At 42.3% G+C, this 23,724-nt stretch overlaps 1 protein-coding gene across 3 annotated transcripts; it reads right to left on the bottom strand.

The window, feature by feature from the left end:
• Positions 1–972: 972 nt before the first annotated feature.
• Positions 973–23,107, bottom strand: FXYD2 (FXYD domain containing ion transport regulator 2). 3 transcript variants are annotated; one of them, XM_031961332.1, is made up of 7 exons: positions 22,909–23,107; positions 14,028–14,063; positions 10,029–10,067; positions 9,686–9,760; positions 6,692–6,728; positions 6,373–6,403; positions 973–1,201 (listed from the first exon to the last, which is right to left on the bottom strand). In XM_031961332.1, exons 2-6 carry the CDS (start codon positions 14,044–14,046, stop codon positions 6,379–6,381), a joined length of 195 nt encoding a protein of 64 aa, XP_031817192.1. In that variant the 5' UTR covers positions 14,047–14,063; positions 22,909–23,107; the 3' UTR covers positions 973–1,201; positions 6,373–6,378. The 3 variants fall into 3 exon arrangements, with proteins under 3 accessions (XP_031817192.1, XP_012400443.1, XP_023355209.1); XM_012544989.3 differs by lacking the exon at positions 22,909–23,107 and having other exon boundaries at positions 14,028–14,200; XM_023499441.2 differs by lacking the exons at positions 14,028–14,063; positions 22,909–23,107 and adding an exon at positions 12,236–12,339.
• Between the last annotated feature and the right edge of the window lie 617 nt (positions 23,108–23,724).

Here is a 23,724-nt window from a genome sequence, read left to right on the forward strand (position 1 = left end):
ATGTATACACTTATTTGTCTATGTCCCCTATGCTCTTCCATCAGTCTATCTGGGTCAACTTCTCCTGACTCCATTCCTGCAGGCTTTCTTCTGTGTCATGAAATAAGAACTATGATTTTCATCTTTGAATCTCCAGGGTTAACACAGTACTTAAGTCATGTCGGGTCCTTTCCATGTGGATTTGAATTGTAGCATGGGATGTTTAGTGGAAAAAGCATGAAATCTGGATGCAGAAGAACTGTTTGATCCCTGGCCAGACCTGGCCCTTACTACTGTGTAATCTTGGGTAAATATCCTGATCTTTCCCAGCCTCAGAGAGGCTAGTCTGTAAACTGAGGAGGTGGGACGAGGTGCCTCTAATCCCAGTACATCGCTGAGAATTACCTACACGGCACAGTGAACCGAACACCATCCTGTCATCCAGAAGACCTACTGGGGCAAGCCTATTTGCTCAGTTTTTTCTTCTATAAAAAGAGCACTATCTCCCAGGGTTGTTGTAAGGATCAAATAAGATCGTAGCTATTAAGAGCTTGGCACACAGAGGCCACTCCATGAATGTTAGTGGGGATGATGGTGAATTATTTAAGTCTCTGACTAACCTTGTCTATCTGGCCAGAAGGAGAGATCCTTGGGTCTGACATGTAGCACCTGGGTGGCCTTAGGCCATCCTCTCTGTACATCTTTCCTCATCTATGACATGAAGACGAGGTGATCTCAACCATCCCCCTCCTTCTCCAGTAGGAGTTTTTCAAGGTGTGTGTGTGTGTGTGTGTGTGGATCCCTCAGAAGAATGTTTTTCAACACATAGAATAAAAAAAAAACACTTATGATTCAAAGGAAAACAATTACATTGAAGTAGTGATCAAAATATTTTAAAAAATCAGACGTCAAGTAATGAGCCCCTTTTTTGGATGCTATGATCAGATGTACTAGAATCCCTTTATACTGATTCAGAACACTACAGGGAAGGCATCCTCTCAAGAGCCAGCTTTATTATTAATTCAAAGAGGGCTGTGGAGGGAAGGAGGGAGGGAGACAGGGGATGCAGACCACAGAGCCCAAACCAGTCTTGGCCTTGGGGGAAAGTTCCAGTAGCAAAGGCATAAATGATAGCGGGAACTGAGGCAGGTTCCAGAATAGACACAGCAACCTTGTAAAAGGAAACCAACTGCAGAATCTGCAAGCGAGGATGTGACTGGCCCTGAAAAGATAAAGACAATATGATATATCAGAGGTCCCTAAAAAGCAGCCCTCCTGCTCCGAGGTCCTCCAAAGTAACTTCCCCAGCAAACTCTGCCCAGTGAATTGTGGAATTAAGAGTCAGCGTGGAGCAGTGTAGTGGAGTCCCAGATTCTTTTTTTATGCCTTGAGGCTGTGGAGTAAAAATTCCCTGGATTTAGGATCTTAAGACTTGGATTCAAATTCTGACTCAATATAATTTCATGAACAAATTGATTTCACTTCTCAAAACTTCAGTCTTTATCATCTGGAAAATTGGGAAAACATTTGCACTACCTACATCATGGAGTTGTGTGGAAAGCAATTTGTAAACTTAAATGGGCTTTGTTGTTGTTCAGTTGCTCATTGATGTCCCACTCTTTGTGACTCCCTGGACCTTAGCATGTCAGTACTGGCTATGGGGGTTCTTGGCAAGGATTGGAGTGTTTGCCATTTCTTTCTTCAGTGGATCAAGGCAAACAGGTTAAATGACTTAACCAGGGCCACAATGCTAGTGAGTATCTGAGGTTACATTTGAATTCAGGTCTTCCCCAGTCCAAGCCCACTGCTCGAGCCACCCAGATGCCTCTTCAATAAATGTAAATTATTACTATTCAGCTCACCTACTTGTAGTATTTCCACTTCCCCTTAGAATCCTTTTAGTGAGAATCCAAGTTCCCCCCAAAATCAGAATGTTCCAGGCCAGAGGTGCTCCCTGAAGCAGGGAAGGGAGAGCATTGAGCTGAAGCTGTAGGTTTTGTCATTAAATATATTTGTGACCTTTGGTAAATCCTCATATCTTGGTTTCCTTGTCCATAGAGTGGAAATATTAATAATATCTACTGTATGGGAACATTGTGAGGATCAAAATAAGAGACAGCATATGGAGGAAGTTTTGGATTTGAGGTCAGGATATCTTGCTTGAATCCTATCTTAAACTCTTAGTAGCTTCATGAGCCCAAATAAATCAACCCCTCAGTCTTTCAAGGTTGTTTCATGAGGCAAATGGCTTGCCCGGCTCAAAGCACTATAGAAATGTGTATCACAGTTAAATGACACATAATGTACCTGAAAGGACTTTGATATAAACAAAAGTGCCCCAGAGATGTACTCTGTGTAATCAGTGCTCTGGTTATTACATCCAGTTCATTCATTGTCATGGTCACACTTAAAACTAATGGATGGAGAACACAGGACATCTTCTGTCAGACCCAGAGATTGTGTCTTCTTGTTTAGAGATGTGTGCAGTCAGCATTTTTGGTATTATTAACCTCAGTGTTCACCCCAGTCCTCAACCCTCCAGGCCCCATCATAGCTGTTTTCAGATTGTTTCAGGTTTATTCAAGGCAATTCAGTTCTATGTGAGGTACCAGGGAAGACACAAAGAAGAAAGTCATGGAGTTTGCCTTCCAGGAAGGACCTTACAAAGACTAGTGGAGGATGCAGAACAATATTACACAAAATAAGGAATGGGAAGGGAGGGGCAAAGAAGGCCTATGGCCAAAGTGCTCTAAGAGAATTTGAGGTAGTGATTTTTTTTTCACCCAGTACATTTCTAAGTAGGTATTACATGTACCCACAAGCACATACACATGCACAGACATACATTATATATACACATATACATAAGTATGAATAGGGATTTATTATATATGTGTACATGTATGTATATATGCATATGTATGTATGTTTGAGTGCACAACTACATTGTATATCCTTAAATACATAACAGAGCTGTCCTGCCTCCGACTCCTTCATGCTTTATGACATGTAGAGTTTCTGGGTCAAAAACCAATTATCCCCCGGTAGTCAGCCCTCTGTGGTTGAGTCTTTTAATCACCAAACTATGACTATACTGTTAATTGCTGGCCATGCAGGTAAAGTTTTTCAGTATAATAGGATGTGTCGGGGGGTAGGTATAGTTCCATTGCTATAGCCTTCAACATCTCAGGGTGACACCCAGGACTGTTGTGAAGGAAGCTCTTCATAGACTATTAGATGCATTCTTCATGGAGACATTTAAATCAGATGGTGTGTGTTTGTTTTTAACGTTGCAACGCTCTTTGAATGAGTTCCTCTTTCCCAAACATCCTAGGTCACTAAACCCAGGATGGCATCTTTGGTATAAACTGTCAAGGCTCATAGCTGACATTTGTCTGTTTCATACAAGTCATGATCCCGCAGACCCCTTTTGGGGGTCTTTGTGAGGATCCACTGAATAGTCTTGCTGATAACTTAGACTGCATGGCAGAGATCAGAGATCTACTGAATCATCTGACAGTGGCTCCAGAGACCCTCTTTGTAAGTAACCCATGTGATTATTAAACTCCTTATATAATTATAATGGAACTCCTGGCTTCTTTCTTGGGTATCAATTTGCCCCTTTGGTGGAGGGATGTCCCTTGATTAGTGGGGGAGACAGGGAGCTTCCTCAGTTGAAGAAATACTTCCACAAAAGCAAAAATACTTTCACAATGAATTCCACAGGGTTCTTGTTAAAATAACTGACTACATAGCTCTTTCCTGAAAATAAACTCCATGAGGTAGAATGACAACCATTATTATCCCCATTTTACAGATGAGGAAACTGAGGCTCAATCAATTATGGGCTAGTCATAATTACACAGCTGCTAAGATGACACTGGAGTCTAGAAACCTCAATTCCAAGGACAATTCTTTCTGCTATATGTAGAAAGTACTTTGTAAACTTTAAATAAAGTAGGGCAGCGGATAGAGCACTGGAGTCAGAAGATTCATCTTTGTGAGTTCAAATCTGTCCACAGACACTTACTATCTGACCTGTTTGCCTCAGTTTCCTCAACTGTAAAATGAGCTAGAGAAGAAACAAAAAATCATTCTGGTTTCTCTGCCAAGAAAACCCAAATGGGATCATGAAGAGTCAAACATGACTGAAAAACAACTGAACGTTTCATGTCTGTGAATAATGATTATTAATCATGTAAAAAATTAATTCTTATTATCACTGTCCATTCACTCAATAACCAAGAAAAGATTTGGAGGCAAGTAGACAGGTGAAGAGGTTCTTGCAATAGTGACAGGGGAGCCCTAGATTAAGATAACAGCAGGGAATGATTAAATAAAGGTATTTTTAATTCTGGAAGAACTTCCAGCTAAGTCTGTAGTTTCCCATTCTAGACCACTCTACAGTATAACTCCTGCCCCAAAGTCCATTGATATAGGACTCTCTCCTTCTTGGTGGAAATAAAGTCTTCATTGACATGGGACTCTCTTCTTATTGATGGAGATGAAGGTATGGGACTCTAAATTGGTGGAGGTGAAAATATGGGACTTTTTTTATTGGTGGAGAAGAAAGTATGGGACTTTCTCCTTATTGGTGGAAATGTAGGTATGGGACTCTTCTTATTGGTCAAAATGAAATATGGAAGCCTTTCCTTATTGGTGGAGATGAAGGTATGGGAATCTTTCCTTATTGATGAAGATGAAATATGGGAATCTTTCCTTATTGGTGAAGATGAAATATGGGAGTCTTTCCTTATTGGTAGAAATGAAGGTATGGGACTCTTCTTATTGGTGAAGATGAAAGTATGGGACTCTCTCCTTATTGGTGGAGATGAAATATGGGACTCTTTCCTTATTGGTGGAAATGAAGGTATGAGACTATCTCTTTATTGGTGGAGATGAAATATGGGACTCTTTCCTTATTGGTGGAGATGAAATATGGGACTCTTTCCTTATTGGTGGAAACGAAGGTATGGGACTCTCTCCTTATTGGTGGAGATGAAATATGGGAATCTTTCCTTATTAGTGGAGATGAAATATAGGAATCTTTCCTTATTGGTGGAAATGAAGGTATGGGACTCTCTCCTTATTGGTGGAGATGAAGGTATGGGAATCTTTCCTTATTGGTGGAGATGAAATATGGGAATCTTTCCTTATTGGTGGAGATGAAATATGGGACTCTTTCCTTATTGGTGGAAATGAAGGTATGGGATTCTCTCCTTATTGGTGGAGATGAAATATGGGAATCTTTCCTTATTGGTGGAGATGAAATATGGGACTCTTTCCTTATTGGTGGAAATGAAGGTATGAGACTATCTCTTTATTGGTGGAGATGAAATATGGGAATTTTTCCTTATTGGTGGAGATGAAATATGGGACTCTTTCCTTATTGGTGGAAACGAAGGTATGGGACTCTCTCCTTATTGGTGGAGATGAAATATGGGAATCTTTCCTTATTAGTGGAGATGAAATATAGGAATCTTTCCTTATTGGTGGAAATGAAGGTATGGGATTCTCTCCTTATTGGTGGAGATGAAATATGGGAATCTTTCCTTATTAGTGGAGATGAAATATAGGAATTTTTCCTTATTGGTGGAGATAAAATATAGGACTCTTTCCTTATTGGTGGAAAAGAAGGTATGGGACTCTCTCCTTATTGGTGGAGATGAAATATGGGAATCTTTCCTTATTGGTGGAGATGAAGGTATGGGACTCTTTTCTTATTGGTGGAGATGAAGGTATGGGACTCTCTCCTTATTGGTGGAGATGAAGGTATGGGAATCTTTCCTTATTGGTGGAGATGAAATATGGGACTCTTTCCTTATTGGTGAAGATGAAGGCATAGGACTCTTTCCTTATTGGTGAAGATGAAGGCATAGGACTCTTTCCTTATTGGTGGAGATGAAGGTATGGGACTCTTTTCTTATTGGTGGAGATGAAGGTATGGGACTCTCTACTTATTGGTGGAGATGAAATATGGGACTCTTTTCTTATTGGTGGAGATGAAGGTATGGGACTCTTTTCTTATTGGTGGAGATGAAGGTATGGGAATCTTTCCTTATTGGTGAAGAAGAAGGTACGGGACTCTCCTTCTGGATGAGATGATACTTTGATGACTTAATCTTCATTGTACCAATAAGGAGAGAGTCCCATATCAATGGAATTTGAGACAGCGGTTACAAGGCTTTTAGCCCAGGGCTGGGCACATAATAGACACTTTAAAATCTGACTAATTATTCTATTTTTAAGTTTTGTTTTTGTTGTGTGGGTTTTTTAAAGTTAAACCTCAAGCTTTTCTGCTTTATTTCTGCTTTGGTTCTTTATCAACATGGAGGACAATCCCTGAATTCTCCATCCCTCCCCACTCTCAAATTCCACCCTCCTGACACCTACCTGTAGTTAAAGTTCATCTTCATTGATTTGCCTATGGAGGAGAGAGGAAAGAAAAGTCCTTTGTTAAGCCATGCTAGGTAGAAGGGACAAGAGAGAGGAGAAAAGGGGAAGCTAGACTGAGAAGATGAATGGCACAAATCTGGGAGACCTTGTTCTCCAGCCTCAGTTTCCTCATCTGGAAAATAAGAGATTGGACTGCACTATATCTAATCCCTTGTAAACTATATGATTCTAATGCTAAGATTCTACATCTCTGTGGCTCTAATTGGGGATTTCCTCTCTTCCCTTCTCCTCACCCCCAACTTGTTCAGAAACTTACCGGCGTTTCTTCTTGCCCCCACAGCGAAGTCTTTTGCCTTTGAAGACAAACAAGATTTATTTTCATTAACTTTTGCCTTCAAGAAAAACCTACTTCTCTCCTATTCTATTCTCCCTTTCCTTCTCCCTCCTTCCCTCTCTAAAATCATATTTTTATATCATGCAGACCTTCAGTCAATCATTGTATGCCATGGAGGTAATGTGTGATGCAGAGGAAAAAACAAACAAAAACTATAATCAGTTTGGACCTCCGGACCTGTGTCCAAATCTTGGGCTTTGCCACAAGCCAGCTTTATGATCTTGGTAAGGAACTTCCCTTCCCCATGCCTGGGTATAAGGTGGAAGGCTAAGGCCTCCTAGAAGGCAAGAAATCTCTCATTTCTCTACATTTTTGTCTCAGTAATTTCCCTAGCCCTACATGGTCCTTGGCTCCAACTCTGACAGACAAACTAGCATTCCTATCCTCAGAGAAATGAAGGGCAGAGCCACGGCTCCAAAAGGGTTTTTGAATGGGCCCAGAGGGCAACCTGAAGGTGGATTTAAAAACTCAAAGTCAAGCAGTGCCATGCACATGTGTAATCTGTGTTGGATTGCTTGCTGTCTGTGAGAAAGAGGGTAGGGGAGAGGGAGAGAGAAAAATTTGGGAACACAAAAGTTTTGCAAGGGTGGATGTCAAAGCTATCTTTGCTTGTATTTTGAAAAATTAAAAATATATATTATTACTAAAAAAAAAAAGAAAGAAAGAAAAGGAAAAAGAGACCTTAGAACTCATTGGATCTCAGGATTTTAAATTGTGAGATACTCTGGAATTCGTTTAGTTCAACTGCCTCATTTTATGAATGAGGAAACTCAAGTGCAGCAAGCTAAATGACTTGTTCAAGGTCACAAGAATTGTAAATAACAGAGTTATCATTTAAACCCACATCTTCTAGCTCTACTTTACCTTTTTCATATCTCTGGAGAGGAAATTAAGGTAAATAGCAAAAAAGTCACTTTCTTAAGGTCACACAAGTAATACAAGTGATAGAGACAGTTGGGATTTGAAATCAAGCTATCTGATTCTAAATTTAGGGATTTTTGTTGCCCCAAGACTCTGATGGAGGGACTATGGGGCAGTCAGAAACTCTGTTGTCACTACTAGCTTCATTTTTATCTACTAATAGCTTTTATTTTTCAAAATACATGCAAAGACAGTTTTCAAAATTTACCATTGCAAAACCTTGTGTCCCAAATTTTTCTCCCTTCATTCTCTCCTTCCCTTCCTCTAGACAGCAAATAGTCCAATATAGATTAAACATGTGTCACACAGGAAAAGATAATGATAAATGCTGGAGGGGTTGTGGGAAAATTGGGATACTAACACATTGTTGGTGAAGTTGTGAACTCATCCAACCATTCTGGAGAGCATTTTAGCACTATGTTCAAAGGGCTATAAAATTTTATATACCCTTTGATCCAGCAGTGTTTCTACTGGGTGTGTATCCCAAAGATGTTATAAAAAAGGGAAAAGGACCCCCATGTGCAAAAATGTTTGTAACAGCCCTTTTTATAGAAACTGGCAACTGAGTGGCCCATCAGTTGGAGAATGGCTGAATTAGTTATAGTATATGAATGTTATGGAATATTATTGTTCTGTAAGAAATGACTAGCAGGAGGATTTCAGAAAGGCTTGGAGAGACTTACATAAACTGATGCTGAGTGAAAGGAGCAGGACCAGGAGATCATTATATACTTCAACAACAATACTATATGATGATCAATTCTGCTGGGCGTGGTCCTCTCCAGCAATGAGATGAACCAAATCAGTTCCAATAGAGCAGTAATAAACTGAACCAGCTACACCCAGGGAAAGAACTCTGGGAGATGGCTATGAACCGCTACATAGAATTCCCAATCCCTCTATTTTTGCCCGCCTGGATTTTTTATTTCCTTCATAGGCTAATTGTACAATATTTCAAATCTCGATTCTTTTTGTACAGCAAAATAACTGTTTGGACGTGTATATATATAGTATTTAACTTATATTCTAACATATTTAACATGTATTGGTCAACCTGCCATCTGGGGGAAGGAGGGGAAAAATTGGAACAAAAGATTTGGCAATTGTCAATGCTGAAAAATTACCCATGCATATAACTTGTATAACTTGTAAATAAAAAGCTGTAAAAACAAACAAACAAAAAAAAAAAAATGGGTCGATTCAGGCCAGTTCCAATGGTCTTGTGATGGAGAGATCCATCTGCACCAGAGAGAAACTATGAAGACTAAATGTGAATCACAGCATAGTATTTGCACCTTTTTCATTGTTGTTGTTTGCTTGTTTTTTCTTTATCATTTTTTTCCTTTTTGATCTGATTTTTCTTGTGCAGTATGCTAATTGTGGAAATATGTATAGAAGAATTGCACATGTTTAATATATATTGAATTACTTGCTGTCTAGAGGAGGAGGTGGAGGTAAGTGAAGGAGAAAAACTTGGAACAGGTTTTTGCAAAGGTGAATGTTGAAAACTATCTTTGTGTGTATTTTGAAAATATAAAGCTATTATTTGTTTTAAAGGTGTCATTGTTGGAATCCCAGTGTCAACTCAACTTAAAACAAGGTGAAAACTCAAGGGAGATGTCAGAATCCTAGTGTTAACTCAATGGAATTGATACAATGCTTATTGGTTCACACCTTAGAGCCAATCCTTATCCCGAAGTTACGGATCCGGCTTGCCGACTTCCCTTACCTACATTCCATCATCAGTAGGGTAAAACTAACCTGTCTCACAATGGTCTAATCCCAGCTCACGTTCCCTATTAGTGGGCTCCAAAATGTCATGACTAGCTTCTAGTAATTTCTCTCTTCCTGGTCCCCACTGCTGATGGGGTCCCTCTCCACTCCCTGAGAATGCCTATATTCTTACTAGCTGTGTGGTCATCTTACACTCTCCCCGCAGCTGGATCTGACTCTTCCTTTCTCCCCCTTGCCCCAAGTTGGCCAAATCCCACTTACCTAGGATGATGATCAGCCCCACGATGAATGCCAAGCCAGCAAAAATCAGGCCTCCATTTCGGATGGTGTCATAGTCTCAGGGAGGGGAAAAAGAAGAGGAGTGTGATCTGGGGGAGGTGAGTTAACCTTGGGGTTGGCTGAGGGGGGACCGGACAGCTCCAGGAAAGGTAAATAGGACTCCTCCCTTAGTAGAGAAGCTTGACAAGCCAGATGTGCCAGTGGTCCTTAGCATCCAGCCACCCCTCACCCCACCTCTCCAGGAACCATTGCAGCAGCCTCTGAATAAGGTGGGGATAATATGGGGCGGGGCTCTAGGACAGGGAGGTGCTACAATAGGGCTTACCATAGGTGAATCTGTCCTCGTCCCCCTTGGGACCACCACCTGGGAAAAGAGAAAGAGTCAAAGAAGAAACCTTTGAAAACCAGCGGGGACCAGACTAGCCCCAGCCAGGGCTCCTTTTCTTCCCTCAACACAACATGTATGCCATGGGCAGAGGAAAATATAATTAATGAAGTTAAGAAGGTCCCCCCGAGGAAGAAGAGGCTGGGCCGGGTGGGGACAGCAATTTGCAACCCAGCTCTGCCATCTACCTGCTGTGTGACCTTGTGTATGCCCTTCCCCTTTAAAAGGCTCATCATTCCCACGCGGCACTTCTAGGTTTTAGCTTGAAAAAGCAGAAATGTCCTTGTTATTACAGGGAACAAAGTAGGGTGCAGTAAGTAAACTGCAGATGGATTAGGGGAGGATGAACGTTGGGGGGTATGTCTTGGCTCAAATGTAAAACCATTAGAAACCCAGCAGCAAAAAATGGAACAAGAAACTGAAATATACAGAGCATGCTGTGTCTCTGGGGATCCCTGATGACTTGGTTCGAGAAAGCTTTCAATTCCTCTCTTCTCCCTGCCTCACAAAACATTTTTTAAAAAGACGGGGTGAGTTTTCTTAATAGAAACCCAGAGAGACAGGAGGGGCCTGAGCTAGAAAGGAACAGGCTGGAACATCCTCCATTTACAAAGGAGGAAATACATTCGGTTTGGAGAACATAGGACACATTGTGATCAGAAGGGACGGGGTGAGGAGAGTGCTGCAGAGGGGCTAACACAGGAATCATTGTAAGGGTCAGAATGCAGAGCAAACAAGGAACCATCATGTCACTGGCACAGCCTTTGAAATCCGGGGAGAGTCTGGGTGGGAAGGAAATGACAACTGAAATGACTTATTCAGGCTCACACCACTCTGGTGGCAGGGCTGCGTTTGGAACCCAGGTCCTGGGACTCCTTTCTAGGCCGTCATGGCGTTCCTGCCCTAGGAACAGGTCACCTTGCCTTGCCCTGTGGCCTCTTCACCAAGCCAAACTCGGTGATGGTTCTCACTGAACACCATAGCTGGTGTTTGGAGAGAACGTCAAGGTTTGCAAAGCGCTTTACATAGATTATCTCATTTTGATTCTCACAATACCCTGTTTTTGTTGTTCAGTCTTTTCATGTGTGTCCAACTTTTTGTAAGCCTATCTTATTGGGGGTTTTCTTGGGCAGAAATTATGAAACAGTTTGCCATTTCCTTCTTCAGTTCATTTTACAGATGAGGAAACTGAGGCAAACAGGATGGAGTGACACAGCCAGTAAGTGTCTAAGGATGGGTTTGAACTCAGGAAGATGAGTCTCTGACCCCAAACCTGGTGCTCTCCCCACTGTGCCACCTGGCTGCCCCCGAACACTGTTAGGTGGGTGTCTATAACCTAGACCCAGTTTCCCAGGGTCAGTTAGTAAGCTGTGGGGTGGGATGTCTGCCCCCAAGGTATTAATGCACTGCACCACCTGTTGGGTAACACAAGCCAGGCCCTAGGACCCAGGGCAGCCCAGAGTGACACGAGTGTTGGATGTCCTTGGCCAGGGAGCCTCCTCACACGGGCACATCCCCCGGCACCTTGGGCAGCATTGGCAACTATAAAAATGCACCTGTCAGCGCCATGGGGTGCGAGCCCTTCAGGGAGTGGCTCCTGAGCAGGGCCAACCTTGCCCTTTCTGGGCAGGAATTAAAGGGAGATGAGTTCTTTCTTCCTGAGAAGAGCCTAAAGTAAAGGGAGGTCAGGGGCACTTAGTCTTTAGGAGTCAAGGAAAAAACCCAGACCCCTGCGTCCTAGTACCACCCCCTTGCAATTACTTTCTGTAGAGGGTCTAGAATAAGACTGGGAGGGGGAGAAACAAGTCTCCCTTTGTGCTACATCCCTTTCCTGAAGCTAGCTTCCCTGATTCCCCCATCTGGGCCCTGGAGAGATGGGCCTGGGTTGGGACTACGCAGCCTGGCCTTGGTCCAGTTCTCTGCTTGAGCCCAACCTTTCTCCATCAGAGCCTTGGCTCTGGCAGCAAAGAAGACTCTCTCTTCAGATATAATATAAGGGAGCATCATGAGGGGAAACAGACGGCCTTCCCCTCCCCACTTTTCCCAAATCTAGCTCTGCTTTCCTCCCAGGAAAGCTCCAAAGGGGAAGAAATCTCCCTCTACCCACACGCCCGCATGCACCATGCATCCATGCCCTACACACTTACTTTGGGCCATCATCATCTCTGACATTGGACTGGCTAAGTCTTCTCGGTGGCTGCCCGCTTTAGGAGTGTGTCTGGGGTGGGTGGTGGGAGGGAAGGTAAGACTGTGGGGCTGGAAGGGGGCATTAAACATTAACAACGCCAGGATAATATTTACCCTGGTCACAAGGAGAGCTCTGGGCAGGCTGGGGGTGGGTGAAGGAGAAGAGCCATCTGAGGCTCTGGGAAAGTAAGAAGGGCTTGGGATACAGTCCGAATGTAGGGACAAGGGAGTGCGCGTATCCCTGCACGGGGCGGGGGGAGGGGGGGATGAAGAGGAGGAATTTGAGAAGAAATAGTACAACACATCCCTCCAAAGGAAATTTCCAACACTCTGAGCTGCGGGCCTTAGTCATGGCGTCATTCTGTCCGGTGAACAAGCCACAGCTGGAACTTTGGACAAGGCTGAGAAACCCTAGGCGATTCTGGGGTAGGGGTGGAGAGCCAACATCCCCCTCTCCCCAAGTCAGCCACCTGGCCCCCAAGCCAGGGCTCAGGTGGATGTCACTTCTCATGTTCAGAGACTATGGAGCCTGTCAGGGGTTGGGGAGTACCAGGCCACCTTTGTCTCTGTTCCCAGAGACTGTCAAATGTGAAGAATCACGTTTTGGAAGAAAGAAAGGCAGGGCAGGGTAGGAATCATGCTCTTGTGTTTCATTTACACTGGTGGATATTAGCCAGGTGTTGAACATCAGCTGTAAGATAACACAGTATAACCTAGATCCCTCTTCCTTCCCCTTTCCTCATTGGTAAAAGATAGGCGTGGAAGGGGAGAAAAGGCAGAAAGGTAAAGGTTTGCATTTACTGGCTGATTTGGCACATTATCTTGCTTGACGGCCACAACATTACAGATGAGAAAACAGGATAGAGAAGTGAATTCATTTTGCCAAAGTCACCATCCTGATAAGTAGTAGAAATAGAGCCTGAATCTGGGTCTCCTGAATCCAAGTTCAATGTTCTTTCCAACATACCCAGTTTTCCTATCACACAATAAATGTCATGGAATAATAAATGTCAAGCTGGAAGAACCCTTAAAACTTTCCAGGTCAGCATCCCTTTCCCCTCTATTTTTTTAAGAAGAAATTGAGATTCAGAGAAAGGTATTTTGCCACTATCACACAGGTAGTAAATAGCAGATTGAACCCCAGATCCTCAGGCTTCTTTACACTAAGTTATTACATGAACAATGATTCAATAAGTCTACCTTGACTTCTATAGTTCTCAAAGTAACTTCACTTGCATGATCTCTAGGTATTCCCCCAAAAACCCAGTGCCATAAGCACCGTATAGGAGAGAAAGCCATTGTTAGTCCAAATCCTGGCTCTGTTATGACTTCAACTGTGCAACCAGAGGTGGTCAGCATATGCCTCTGAATCTCAATTTCTTCATCTCTAAAATAAAGGAGTTGGAGTAGTTAATCCAGAGGCTCCTTCTAGGTCTAAATCTTGTAATTGAGGCTAAAAGAGTGAACAAAAAAATAAATAAATAAAAAAGTGAATGAAAAAAAATTTTTAAAGAGTTAATGAATATCTAATCATAGCCAGAAAATCATGGAAACAGAATTAGGACACAGACCTTGGGACTCTTAATCCCATTCTCAGCTAGATAACTAGATGATATGAAATAAATGCTTTTTATTCCATTCTTGTTCTTCATGCTGTTGCCCAAAGTCCTAGGAATCTCTCACCCACAGGATTACACCTAGGGATGAAGGATCTCCTAGCCTGAAAAGATCAAGGCTCTGTATTTGACTTACCAAAATAGAGTCTGTCCATGTCCTCGGGGCTGCTGCCTGTGTGGAGGTCAGAGAGGAGAGGTGTAAGGAAGAGGATCTCCAGGGATGAAAGCAGTGGCAATTTCCACCCTACCCACTCCCATCTGAGATTGGGGGAGAAGGAGGGGAGGGAGAACAACAACCAAAAAACCCAACCCAACTAGGAGGAGGGGTTGGCAGGACTCCCCTCACCTAATGCCTTCTGGGATGGGGAGAGGATACACGTGAGACTGAATGCTACCTGGCCCCAGGTGGAGCAGGAAGCTGGAAGCCTCTGAAGAGCAAACCACAGCCCTGTCTGTGCAGAGCTCAGGTTACAGGATGCAGAGTCGCAGTCTATATCTAAGAAACCCCAGGTATTGTCACAGGGTACTGGAGGTAGGGGACGGGGAAAAGAAAATTGGGTTATTCTTGGCTCTGCTTCCTTGAACTTGTGTGATCTTGGGCTGGTCACTGGGTCTCAGTTTCCTTATCTATAAATTGAGGATTTAGACCGGATGGTCTCTAAGTCTAGTGGGAGGGATCCCCCCTAAAAATCTAGGGGGATTTTTAGCCAAGGAAGAAATTAGCCAGAAATTATGATCCTTTTGGAGCCTGTACTTGATATAGGGAAGTGGAGGAAGCTGAGGGTTAATGACCCAAAAGGCAGAATTGCAGTTTCCTATCTATAAAATGAGATAAAACAGATGTCCCCTCAGGTCCCTTCCCTCTCTCGGATTCCATATGGTCCTAGCTTAACCTAGCCTACTACAGTCTCACCGGTAGGGAGTTTGAGGAGTCCAGGAGGCATCTATGGTCTAAGAAGTCCTAAACCTTTCCCTGGCCTGCAGTGTTTTCAGTGTAGCCCGGCTGGGGCTATTTTACTCCAGGACCTTTTCTGCTCTCAAAGTGAGGACTTCCCATCTAGCAGCTGTAATAGCAGGACCTGGAAGACTATTATTAGCAGGATGCTCCTTTACAGTCAGAAAGCACAGCCACTGAAGGAGACTCAAGCTCTAGGTTTTAATCTTCCTGAGTCATTCTCCCAAACACTGGGTATCCAGACTCAAGTTAGTCAGACAGAGGTGTGGAGAAATGGGGATTGAATTCACCCTTGAAGGTCATTCCCATGGCAGCAATTACCCTTCCTCCAATGGAACAGACACTCTCCTGGGCCTTACGGGGCCCTCAGAGTCACCTCAGGAAGTGGTGATGACAGAGGGAGGCTTTCTCTACAGCCCCAGCTCCTGGCCTGTGCCAGAAGCATGGCTACATAATGAGATCTCTTTGGGATGCTAAAGTCAGACAGGAAGTGACTAAAAAGGCAGCATATCTCTGCTTCGTCCCAGCATCCTCCATCAGGGATGGAAGGGAAAGCAGAGCTCTCTAGCCCATCTCATAACTGAACAAAAATCCTTTCTGTACCTTCCCTAACAAGGGGTTATCCACCCTCTGCCTCTGGAGGCAGCCCTGTCTTTGGGTTAGCTCTAATTGTTAGGAAATATTTTCCTTACATAAAGTATACCATTGACCTCATGACAACTTCTATCCAACCCTTCTAGTTCTGCCCTCTGAGGTCAAGCAGAATAATATTAGTCCCTTTTCCACATGATAGTTCTACAAATATTTTAAGACAAATATATTAAGAACTTATACTGCAAGTTCCTTCCATTGGTGCTCATATGGCATGACCTCAAGGTGCATCACTATCCACCTTGCCCAACTCCTGATCCCGTCCAGCTTATCAATGTCCTTCTTAAGACTTGGTGCCCCAAGCTGAACATATAGGGGAGGGGAAGGTGGGATAGAAATGGAGAGAGAACACAGATAAATACTGAAAGACACAGAGGAAGGAGGAAGAGAAAGAGACACAGATGGAGGAAGGAGGGAGATAAAGGAAAAAAGACAGAAAGGAAGGAGAGAGAAAAAGAGAGAGAGAGAGAAAGAGAGACAGAGAGAGGAAAAGAGAGGAAAAGAGACAGAGAGAGGAAGGAGAGAGAAAAAGAGAGACAGAGAGAGGAAGGAGAGAGAAAAAGAGACAGAGAGGAAGGAGAGAGAAAAAGAGAGACAGAGAGAGGAAGAAGAGAGGAAAAGAGACAGAGAGAGGAAGGAGAGAGAAAAAGAGAGACAGAGAGAAGAAGGCGAGAGGAAAAGACAGAGAGAGGAAGAAGAGAGAAAAAGAGAGACAGAGGAAGGAGAGAGAAAAAGAAAGAGAGGAAGGAGGGAGAGAGACAGAAGGAGAGAGACAAAGAGAGGAAGAAGAGAAGAAAAGAGAGAGAGGAAGGAAGGAGAGAGGGAACAGACAAAAGAAGGAAGGAGAGAGAGAGCAGACAGAAGAAGGAAGGAGAGAGAGAGCAGACAGAGACACTATCAAAAAAAAATTTAAGGAACCTAGAAAGCCAGTTTCCTCCAAATTTCCTGACCAATGTTTACTAATTCAGAATATTGTTCACAGTGCTGCTGCTCACCAACAAAGGATCTTGGTTCAAATCTCAGCTTTCCCATTTATCACCTCTCTGACCTTGAGAAGGTCACATTAAAATTGTGAGATTTGGAATCATGAAAAGATGCCCTTTGCAATTCTAAGTCTTACAAGGGTGGGGACTAGAAATGCAGAAAACTATGAGACTGTGAATCCCTTAAGTTAACTTTTTTCTCTATAGAAACCTCAGTAATGTAACTTCTGGGTTCCTCCTCCTGTGAAGAATAGCAACTTTTACCCCTGAGGATATAACTGAAGGGAATAACTAACGAAGACAATGGAAAAGAAACTCAGAGATGGAAACTGTTCTAAAAATGCAAAAACATGTGATCAGCACCATATGGCATGTTATTAATGTATTAATGTTACCCATGTGACATAACAAGGTTCATTGCAAAAAAAACTCCAGTAATAAAAAAATTTAACTAAAAACTTAAAATTTAAAAAATTAAATTAAAGTTTGTATTTAACTGCAAAGCCATGAGCAATGTGATTTTGAGTAAATCACACACCCTCTTTGGGCCTTGGTTTCCTTATTTATATAATGATAAGGTTGGATGAGATGGTCTTTAAAATCCCTTCCAGCTATTTATTCCCTATTCTTTTTTCTAACATTCTATGTTCTAAGGCAACTAGGAGGCATAGTAGCTACATGGCTGGAACACGAATTGGAAAAACCTGAGTTCAAATTTGGCCTCAGACACTCATTAGCATATTGTTCAGTCATTTTCGATTCTTTGTGAACTCATTTGAGGTTTTCTTGGCAAAGATCCTGGAGTGGTTTGCCATTTCCATCCCTAATTCATTTTGTTGAGGAATGGAGGCAAACAAGTTGAAGTGACTTGCCCAGGATCACACAGCTAGTGAATGTCTGAGGCTGGATTTAAACTCAGGAAGATGAATCTGCCTGACTCCATGCCCAGTGCTCTGTGCACTTCACCACCTAGCTGTCCCATGTGTAACCCTTGGCAAATAAATTAACTTTGCTACCTCAATTTCTTTACCTGTAAAATGAGGGTAATAATAGTGCCTCCCTCCCAGGATGATTGTGAGGATCAAATGAAATATTTGTGAAGCACTTAACGCGGTGTTTGAAATAGAATAAATACTCAATAAATACTTTTTCCCTTTCCTTCTAAAGTTCCCTTTCAGTTCTGCATTCTATATGCCTTGTTCCAAAGTTCTTTGTTCTAAGGTCCCCTCTAGTAATAACATTCTAGGCTGATAGTGCCTGGATAATAATAAACTGACTTCAAGGATGATAATTATTTCACTAACTCCTTAATTACTGACTCCCTCATTTAGCTCCAAACACTTACATGTCATGGGGTCACCTCTCTGATATTATGGCCTTCTTTGAAAATGAAGAACAAACCATCACAACCAACCAGCCATCATGGACTGGTTATTGGAGTTATCTGGCCTCATTCCTGACCTCACTGTCAAGAGGACAGTTCCCCAAATTTATCCTTTTGTGAAGATCACCCTCAAGCTAGGGCAAGTGACATCTCAGTCTTAGTCAAAAATGATAATCAAGCTCAAGCTTTCCACTTTTGAGGAAGGGGTTCTCTCCCAACAGGCCCTAACTCACAGATTCCTAGAGCTAGAAGGGATTACTGATATGATATTGTCCAACCCTTTTTCTTTTTCTTTTTTATAGTTGAGGAAACGAAGCCTCAGAGAGAAAAAGTAACTTGGTACAAGGTCATATATTTAGTCAATGATGAATCTGGACCAAAAATCTGGACCTCTTAACAGTCTGTGGTGTGGTTTCCTTACATAATTTTAATCTACAAAAAGAACTTGTGATTTTTTTAAAATTTGTGAGGGAAAAAATGTTATTTGTATTCAATGCCTCCACTTTCTCACTAGTCTAATCCCTTACTATTGGGTTTCTCATTCCACTTCCCTTATCAATTACTATTTTACTGAAATGGTTCTCTTCAAGGCCATTAAGTCATCTCCTATTCATGAAACCCAATGTCTTTTTTCAGTTTTTTGTCCACTTGGATTTCTAAAATTGATATTCTTAACCATTAATCTCTCCTCTGACTTCAGAGAACCACTTTCTAGGCTTTCTTACCTTGTCACTGGCTCTGGATTCTTAGCCATTTCTGGGGCCGTTAATGTGGGTGTTCTCCAAGAATCTGCCCTCAGCCTTTTCTTCTCTATGCTCTTTCCCTCAGCAATCTCATTTACTTCTGGTCTTTGGCTGCCTCCCACATTTATATCTCTAGGTGTGACCTTTCTGCTGAGCTCAGAATCCACATTTCCTACTACCTACATAGCACATTTAGGAAATTTGTGATAGGAGAAATACTGGATTTGGAGTCATATATATGCTCTGAGAAAAAATTCTGGGAGCAAATAATTTTCTACCTGTGTCACCTTGGAAAAATTAATTTAGTTTTCTTAAAACTCAATTTCCTCACCTGTAAAATGATATGGTCAGACCAGGTGACATTTAAGGCTCTTTCCAAGTTTAAATGTATGCTCTATGACTCTACCTGGGTGCGACAGACCCAAATTCATGTCCCAAGCTGAGCTGTTTGTTATTCTGTGTGATCTTGCTTCCCCTTCTGACTTCATTGTTTCTGCCCACACACAAACAGTTGCCAAAGCTTATGATTTCTACCTTCATACATCTCTCCACTTACACCGCTGCCACTTTAGTTCAGTCCCTCATCACCTCACCCATATGATTGCAATAGTCTCCTGATTGGTCTCTCTCTGCCTCAAGTCTCCCCGTTCCAGTCTATTCTAACCGCTGCTGTCAGAGTAATTTTCCTAAAGCTTTGATGGGACCATGTGACTCCACTGAAGGGAAAGGAAGGGACCAACATTTATGAAAAGCATCTGCCAGGTGCCGGGCAATATACTAAGAACTTTACCTAGAATCTCACTGAATCTCCCCATTTATGATGCTTTCTATTGGCTCTTGGACCAAAGATAAAACTCTGCTAGTTTTTGAAACCCTCTACAACTTGGTCCCTATTTGTCTTTTCAGCCTCACTGGACATTATATTCCCTCCTTTACTCTCAGAAACAGCCTAGCCTTTTCTCTGTTCCTTATACAGGATGCTCTATCTCCCATCTCTTTACCTCTACACTGGTAAAAACTACATGTCTGAATGAACTGCCTCCAGACCTCCACCTCATGAAATTCCTCTTTTCTTTTACAATACAGCTCGACAGGTGGATATCAGAAAAAAACTGGAGATTTATAGAAACTGATGCTGAGTGAAATGAGCAAAATCAGGAGAATGTGGTATACAATAACAACAATATTGAGCAAGATCAACTTTGATAGACTTAGCTCTCCTCAGCATTACATTGATATAAGACAGTTCTAAAAGACTCATGATAGAAAATGCCATCCACATCAAAAGCAAGAACTATGGAGTCTAATTCAGATTGAAGCATGTTATTTTTACTTTTTTGGTTTTGTATGTGTGTGTGTGTGTGTGTGTGTATGTGTGTGTGTGTGTTTCTCCCTTTTATTCTTTCTCTTTCACAATGTGATTAATGTGGAAATATGTTTAATATAATTGTACATTTAAAACCTATCTCAGATTGCTTGCCTTCTTGGGGAGTGGAGTGGGGAAAGGAGGGAAAAATTTTTTTAATAAATTTTATAAAAGTAAATGTGAAAACTATCTTTACATGTAATTAGAAAAAATAAAATATTACTAAATGGAAAAAATATGTAGCTCAAGTACTATTTTCTGCCTAAAAGTTTTTCTGAACACTCAAACTACTAGTTGAATTCTCTGTTTAACTTTTTTCTATCTATTTGTACTTTTTTGTGCTGTACGTTTGTATATATATATATATATATATATACACACTATATATACATGTATGTATATAAAAACCCACATATATGCATAGACACATACATAAGTATATATACATATATGAAATTTACTTTTTTCCCCATGAAGTCAGAAGCTCCATTTGAGTAGGAACTGTTTATTCTTAGCACCTGTAGCCCCAGTACCTACCACAGTATCTGGTGCCTAATAAATACCTATTGATTAATTGCTGTTCATTGACCCACCAATCACCCAACTGCCCATGTTTGTAATCTTGTAGGTATCTTTAATGCTTCTTGGTAATCTTGTAAAAAATTTTCCAAGTCTACTTGATTCTATCTCTAGGATATCTCTCATCCCCTCTTCCATTTCCTCTGCCAGAACCCAGGCACAAGGCTCTTGTACCACCCATTTAGACTATTGCAATGGATTCTTTATGGGTCTTCCCAATTCCATTTTTGTACTGTCCACTATCACTGCTCATTCGAGAATCTTCATTAGCTCCCTAATGCCCAATAAATAAAGTTCAAACTCTCCTGCTTAGCATTCAAGGTTCTCCCCACTTCTACCCTTATTATTATTTCCCTCCATATACTCTATACTCAGGCTAGAATGGACACACACATACACACACACCATGATATATCATCTCCATTCCTTTGGCTCATGCCTTTGCCCTATTCCTAGAATGCTTGTCCCCCACTTTGCCTGTCAAATCTCTATTCATATTTTAAAAGCCAGACCAAATGTCATCATCTCCAAAGCCTGCTCTGTTCCCCATCCATAAGTAATAATAATATCAATATCAATAATCATAATAGCAACTAATATTTACATAGCACTTTAAGGTTTATAAAACACTTTACAAATATTTGATCCTCAATATAACACTATAGGGTAGGTATTAATATTCTCCCCATCTCTGAGATGAGGAAACTGAGCCTGAGCTTGTAAGTGCCTGAGTAAGGAATCCAAGCCTGGTCTTCTTGACTATATGGCCAACTATGAATCTACCATCTTCCCTAGCTGTCTCATGAACTCACCCTCTTAGACCTCATGTAACATTTTGTCTCTCCCTAATGTGTTCATTATTTGTGATTCATGATTTATAGTGTTTGTGTCATCCCCTTACCAATCTGTCAATAGTTTTATAAAGACAGGGATGCTTTGTATCTTCTCTAGTGACCCACAAAGTACTCTAATACAAAAGGGGTTTCATACGTGTTCCTTGTTTTCATTCAGGGAAGAAAACAAGGAACTGACATTTCTTTATAGCAATCCAAGAATTCTATCCTGCCACAATTTCCCTTCTTCCCACTCACAGCAACTCCTGATCAAGGCTCAGCAACAATTTTGTTTGAGAAATAAGCCTTAAGAAATCCACTTTCTACCTGGAGAATAATAAGATACCTTCAGAGGAGGTAAATGGGTTTAAATCCATCAGTCTCTGCTTTATCTAGTCTTCAGTACTCTTAACCCTTCCTCTATCCTGAGGTCCTGACTGAGGAAAAACCAAGTCCCAAGTGGAAGTGGTCTAAGAGACACCAGCCTCCCTTCCAAAGAGATATCTGGGGCATGTCACCTCCCCCTGGGCCATTCTGGTCTCAGGGAACCACATCCAGGGAGTCAGGAAATTTGCGTGGGCTGGATTCTCTGCGTGTTCTGTCCTTGTGCAGTGATCATTGCCATTGGCCTTCTCCTCCTGCCAATTAGATGGCCATTATTCTTGGCCATCTACCTCGGAGGGGTCCCCAAACTCCTCCCATCAAGGAGGACAGTCTGGCTTCTTCTGGGGATCAGGCTGAGTGAGAATATTGCAGACCATGTCCCGCTTTGAACACTCAAGGCCAAAATCCAAGCCATGCTCCCTGGCACCTATCTTTAATTGAAGAAAGGAAAGAGGAAGGCGAGTTGCAGCTGGAAACCCCCAAACAGAGCCAAAGCCAAGCACTTCTAGGTCTTTCTTCAGCATGAGCCAGGCTGGAATAAAGATGACCATCATATCCATCTGTCACAAAAGGTACTGTCATCAGTACTGAGCCCATGCCTTCCCTTTTGTTATTGAAGCTTTGGAAAAAGTGAGGAGGAGGAGGGGAGGATGGAGAAAGAGAAGGAAGCTTCCAGCAAAGGTGGTGTGGTAAGGACCCAAAGAACACAGGGATCCGTTGAATTTTTCACCCTGAGCAAAAAGGGAAACTTTGTCAAAAATCTACAAAATTTTTTCCCCTGGGAAGTCACTTCCTTTCCCTTGCTCTTGGCTAAGTGGAGCATTGAATAAAGCATCCCATAGGGAACCAGAAAAACTTATCTTCCTGAGTTCAAATCTGGACTCAGACACTAGTTGTGTGACCCTGGATAAGTCATTTAACTTTATCTGCCTTAGTTCCCTCATTTGTAAAATGAGCTAGAGAAGGAAATGGAGGACTGCTGCAGTATCCGTTGCCAAGAAAACTCCAAGTAGGGTCCTAGAGAATAAGATGTAACTGATTGGCTGTCTCATGCCTGTCCTGGGCTTGGTGAAACAATGGATTAATACCCTTGGCTTTACATCCCAGATCTGTAGGCAATCAGTCCCAGAAGGTGGTACCTGGGCTAGGGAAGTCTGTACCAGGTTCTCAGCTTCCCCAGGTTCACAAAGAGTCATCCCCAGCTCCTGCGAGTCTTCAGGGTACAGAAAGAGGGTAGGTGGCAACCAGGTGGCAGATGGGCAAGACAGCTTCAGAGACCTAGTCCTGTCCCACCCTGCTCTCCTCATTCCCCTTCTGCCCACGAGGATGGCCATGGCTCCTCTGGGCACTGTCTCCCACGGTGGCCTTGAAAGACATTGTGGCTGGTGTCTTATAAGATGGGGTTAGGAAGGAGGTGTGCCCAGGAGGGATTGTTTTCTTAAGTATTTACAAGGTGTACAAGGCTGCTGAGACCAATGGGGTGTGGAAGCTCCAAGAAAGTCCAGGAGGCAGACCCATGGAGTGGTAAGGCTGCCAAAGCTTTCCTGAGTCCTGTTCTGGCAAGGGGAGGGAGGCATTTCCAGGTAGGGCTGCAAGGGCAAAGCCATTGGGTTTGTCTTTCCCACAGTGAAATACCCTCCAGTGAAATGCATTCTTGTTCTTATGGCTGTGCCTTGCCACCCTTCCCCCTCCACCAAGCCCAGGACTTTTCTTTCATTAAAATTCAACTTGATAATCCTCCTCCAAGCTTTTGGTGCTGAATTCTATCCAACACTGGTGGCTTCACAGCTTTCGTTAAAAATGTAGATAATTTGTACTTGCTTTATTTATAATTCCTCCAGTGACTTCTTCCTTCCATGCTTCATGCTGATGGGGAGATGACCTTGGATTCTAAAATCTAAGGTTTTGCTATTGTAACAGAAACTCTGACAGACCTTCCCAAGCTAGAAAGACTT

This window comes from Sarcophilus harrisii, chromosome 3 (genome assembly GCF_902635505.1).
Source record: "Sarcophilus harrisii chromosome 3, mSarHar1.11, whole genome shotgun sequence".
NCBI lineage: Eukaryota > Metazoa > Chordata > Mammalia > Dasyuromorphia > Dasyuridae > Sarcophilus > Sarcophilus harrisii.